General features: G+C 38.7%; 1 protein-coding gene across 1 annotated transcript in view; it reads left to right on the top strand.

Annotated features, from left to right (window-relative positions):
* Window positions 1–1,858, top strand: part of gaa2 (alpha glucosidase 2) — a 21,420-nt gene extending 19,562 nt beyond the window's left edge. Inside the window, exon 21 of the mRNA XM_014015837.1 lies at window positions 514–1,858. Within this exon, the coding sequence (XP_013871291.1) occupies window positions 514–576 (63 nt within the window). The 3' untranslated portion in view covers window positions 577–1,858. The remainder of the gene's footprint in view (window positions 1–513) is intronic.
* The last annotated feature ends 2,821 nt before the right edge of the window (window positions 1,859–4,679 follow it).

Below are 4,679 nucleotides of genomic sequence, written 5' to 3'. Positions count from 1 at the left end.
GTGTAACATTATAACATGATATAAAACTCAAAAAAGTTGTTTTTACATGATATTGCCCCTTTAACTTAAAGTGACACGGTGCAAGGCTGGCGTGGAGAGGAACCAGCTTCCAGCAGACATGCCGCCACGCTCGTCTAGCAGGCAGAGCTTGTTCCGGTTACAGGTTCACCTGCTGGTCAGCTCTGGAAACGGAGGACATAAAGATTAGGCAAACAGCCATTCAGAAAAACGACACGGGWGCACTTCACTGTTCATTCAGTCACTGTCATTTCTGGGCTTTGTKTTTGTGAAATATTCCTGGTGTGTTGCTCGTAGCTCTTTATATACTGAGCTGGGGATTTTTTCCAGTGTTGATTCGGCTGAGAGTTCACCGATGTCCAAACATCAGTAAAGTATTCATTTAAGGGAAAGTCCCAAAACAAGATGTTTTTAATCTTATGGCAAGAAGAAGTTCTGTATTTAAATCTAAAATGACAGTGTTTGTGTTTTTTATTTGTCCCTCCTCCTCTGCAGGTGTTGTCAGTCGCAGATTTGGGTCTGAACCTGAGTCAGAACTTCACCATCAGCTGGAAGTGAAGCGTTTGCAGCGGAGATGAGGCACCATGTGAGCAGAAGGACAGTTGTGATTTTCCTTTTTTTATGTTTTGTTTTGTTTTGCGCTCCAAAACACTGGACGTCTAAGAGAACATCAAGTAGTTGCGACATTTTGTGGCTTATTTACAGCAGTGTTTCATTTTGCTGTCTAGTTTAAGCTCAGAAGTTAAACCACTGAAGAACAAACGTCTTGAGGTTTTCATTTTTTTCAGTGTAGGACATAACTGTGTGACGAGCTCATCAATCTCTTTAACTCTGGGTGCTTTCCAATAAGTCGGCTACAGGCCTTTTTAATTGAGAATGAATAGTTTTTATTTCCTCTCGCAGTGTTCTGAAGACAGAGCCAAGATAAACTGTTACTGTTAGAAGTGAAAGTGAAGCTATTTAGGAGCAAGTCRGGTCATGTTTGGCTTCATCACACTTAAACTTTAACAGGTTTTGCACCTTTAAAAAGAAAAGAAAGGAGCCTTTCCTCGACACTCTCACTGACAGACAAGTAGTTTAACACCTTTAACCTTTAATTWTAGAAACGCTTCGCTCATTTTGCTTTTGTTTTATCAAAAGTGCTTTTTTTAGAGCTTCCCATCAGCAGAGAGACRATGTGCAATAAACACGAGGGTTGTCTTCCATCCTTAAATGTGACGAATCTGAATGTAGTTTCTGATCTGCTGTGTTTTTGTTTGTGACTCGCTTGTTTGTTTACAGGCTGCAGTGTAGTGTCTTCTGCGTATGTCGTTATTGTTGCATGTCTGGCTTTTCCCAAAGCTTTGTTTGTTCAGCTTTATACCCTGGTCACGTTGAAAACACTGAAGACCGCTGTAGTGTTACGAATGAAAAGCAATCTGTGCTTAAAAAACTACATTTCTATGCGTCTGGCTTTTAGCAGTCACCTGAACGTGACCTTTAATGCTGATCTGAGCTTTGTTTCGAGATTTGTTTTTTTATTTTTAATTGTGAACTCACTAATTGGTTGTATTTTTCATGTATTGTGTTTTTAAAAGAGGTTTTTAATTAATAGGAAATTAGCTTTAAAAAAACATGTGAGGTTTATCCACCACAAGAGGGCAACCTTCAATCAATGCTGTTATTGATGGTTTCTTTATTAAAATGTAATTCCCTCCTGGCACCAGATGTTTTAATGACTATGTTGTTGCATTTTTTATTTTATTTTTTTAATCTTTTGCCTGATCCACTTTCTGTAACCTCTAAATACTGATCTGCKGCGGATGTTCATCAGGAAATAAAAGTTGTTCACTGACAGCTATGCKGTAGTGTTTATTCTTTATATTTTTTATCGTTTTACAGTCAGGCTCATAGCTTCAAGTCTTTCCGTAAATCAGAAAACTGATGCATTTTTTTTCATTTTGTTAAATTTGTGTTTTTGTGTCCTTTGACTTTTTTTTTCTTCTTTCCTTTTTGGAAATATTTGTCTGAGAAGCTAAAAGAAGTTTAGTTTGAAAAGAATGACCTGGATGAGAGAATGTACACAAGCTTTTCTTTTTAGTGACCTTTTCCTCCTTCCTGTCAAGTGTTTTCCTTTTTAAAGACACTGCTTTGGTTCTAAATAAAAGGCCACGGTCTCCTTCGTCTTTTCCACAAAGCTGCCATGTGAACAGAAAATGTTCAGGAGCCGTCAGAGGACTTTTGATAGATTTGTGATTGAATTCCTTTAATAATTCTCCAGCGTGTGCTGCCTTCCACAGAAAGCAAAACAGGAAATCATTTATAAAGGAGGCACTGATGCAGAAAGACTGTTATTTTTTTCTTTTTTTTACAAAAGATTTATTGAAAGGACACAAACGGAGAAAGGGAAAGCCAAAAAGGATAATCTTGCACCGTGTTCTCTCTGACCACAGACTTCTGGTAAAGTTTGCAGCTGATAAAGACCTGCAGCAGACATGTTTTTATTGGCTGCCATGACGTTCTCAGGCTAACAGCTTCCAGATGGTAGGTTTGAAGAGAGCAAACACATCATTCAGAGAGAGAAAGAGGGGGGAGAGCGCAGAGTGGGGGGTCTCTGTCAAAAAGCATTGTGCTCTGCTGACGAGAACATTTCCTGTCTGGATTTGGGAGGATTAGTGTGTGTGTGTGTGTGTGTGTGTGTGTGTGTGTGTGTGTGTGTGTGNGTGTGTGTGTGTGTGTGTGTGTGTGTGTGTGTGTGTGTCCAGGACATTTTGTGGGATTCTGTCCCCCTTTTTTTTATGTGTGTGATCATGCTTGTAATGTGCATTTAGGGATCACATCATCAAAAAGCAAAATAAGGTTTTAAAGAAATCCTCWTTCCAGCTGAAGTTCTTTAAGCTTTAAGAAGCYGAGTTTTATTTGTTTAAATAAGTGATTATGTTCAGTGTTGTACAATGAAACTTGATTTCAACACATGCATTTAATCACTGCGACAGATGGTTATTGTGCAGGASAGTTCTGGGAGTCATAAAGAGGCTAAAAACAGCTTCTTCGTTGTTCGGTTCACTTTTCTTTTCTGCCTGAAAGTTATTTTAAAGTTGATGGCATGGGCCTCCTTTCTGCTGCAGCACAATAAAAGCTTTTCACTGTGCTTCTTTTGTCTGTGTGAGATCCTTTCCCCTCTCCTTTTTTATGTAAAATTAGCATCTTTAAAGGTCATTTCTTCATTCATTTATGTTGTGGGGTGTTGAAGGTTTGGGTTTTCCCTGAAGCTTCAGTGTTGTGTCTTGTTTATGTGTTAATTTGAGCAAGAATGTCAGTTGTGAATTTCCCAAAATGGTCTGAAGACATTCCTGAATTGCAGTTTTAGTTTTTCCTGCAGTGAGTAAGATGATGGCCACTTGATCAGTTTAAATAGGAAAATGATCATGGGAGTATGACTCAAAAATAAAAAAAACACATTATATTTTATTTTATTTTATTTAGTTTTGAACAGTAAAATTACCAAAGGACCATGTAAACATCATTATAACCTGTTTAATGTTCATGAAAGAAAGCAAACCCAGCTCACAAACATTTGATAAGAAAAGTTTATTTATTGCATTTTTTTTAATTTGGTCAGAAGGAGACATATCTCAGACACAATCATCTGATTCTGACTTATCAAATCCTGAATAGTAAAATCATGCTTTATTACATGCACTCTAAAAAACATGTTGGATTTACTTAACCATGTTATCCACTTAACTGAGTTGAGTAAATTAAAAGCAACATACTCATGTTCTTTGGTTAGAAATTGGATATATTCMTTTGGMTTTACYCAACTCATTTAAGTGRAACCAACTGACATAACATGGTTAAGTAAATCCAACATTTCATTTCTTAGAGTGTGTTTTTAAAATCTAATTTCTGATCAAAATCTGAGCTTAGAAGATTGTGACTCTTCAGTTTCTAATTGATTCATTATTTGTGTTTTTTAACCACCGTGCAGGTCAACTCTGTTCCTAAACTGTCTGCACATATTTACCCCTGCCCCTGCAGATATGGGCCCCCGTGACCCTGAAAGGAAGAAGTGGAAACTGTTATGATAAAAACYACAGCAGTGTAAAAGTTTGTAAAACTAGTTGCATTTACTCAGTTACATTTATTTGAGTGATGTTTTGTTATTTTGTAATTATGCTATTTGTAATCATTTCCTTTATTTTACTCTTTTAAAACACCAGAATTGGCACATAACTTTCTATGTTTTGTCAGTTTGATGACATCATTTTCTCCATCTCCATCTTCTTTCGCTTATCTGTAGTCGGGTCGCAGAAGCAACAGGTCCAAGAGAGAAACCCACACATCCCTCTTCCCAGTCACACTTTCCAGCTCGTCCTGGGGGACCGCGAGATGTTCCCAGGCCAGAGAGGATACAAAATCCCTCCAGCGAGTCCTGGGTCTTCCCCAGAGCCTCCTACCAGTGGGACGTGCCCGGAAGGCGTCCAGGAGGCATACTGCTCAGATGAACCACCTCAACCGGCTCTTTTTGATGTGGAGGAGCAGCGGCTCTACTCCGAGTTCCCTCTGGATGATGGAGCTCCTCACCCTCTCTCTAAGGCTGAGCCCTGCCACCCTACGAAGGAAGCTCATTTCAGCTGCTTGTATCCAGGATCTCATTCTTTTGGTCATGATCCACACCT

Source organism: Austrofundulus limnaeus, unplaced genomic scaffold (assembly GCF_001266775.1).
Source record: "Austrofundulus limnaeus strain Quisiro unplaced genomic scaffold, Austrofundulus_limnaeus-1.0 Scaffold135, whole genome shotgun sequence".
Taxonomy (NCBI): Eukaryota; Metazoa; Chordata; class Actinopteri; order Cyprinodontiformes; family Rivulidae; genus Austrofundulus; species Austrofundulus limnaeus.
The sequence above is the reverse complement of the archived record's forward strand: the minus strand, read 5'-3'. Positions and strand labels throughout refer to the sequence as shown.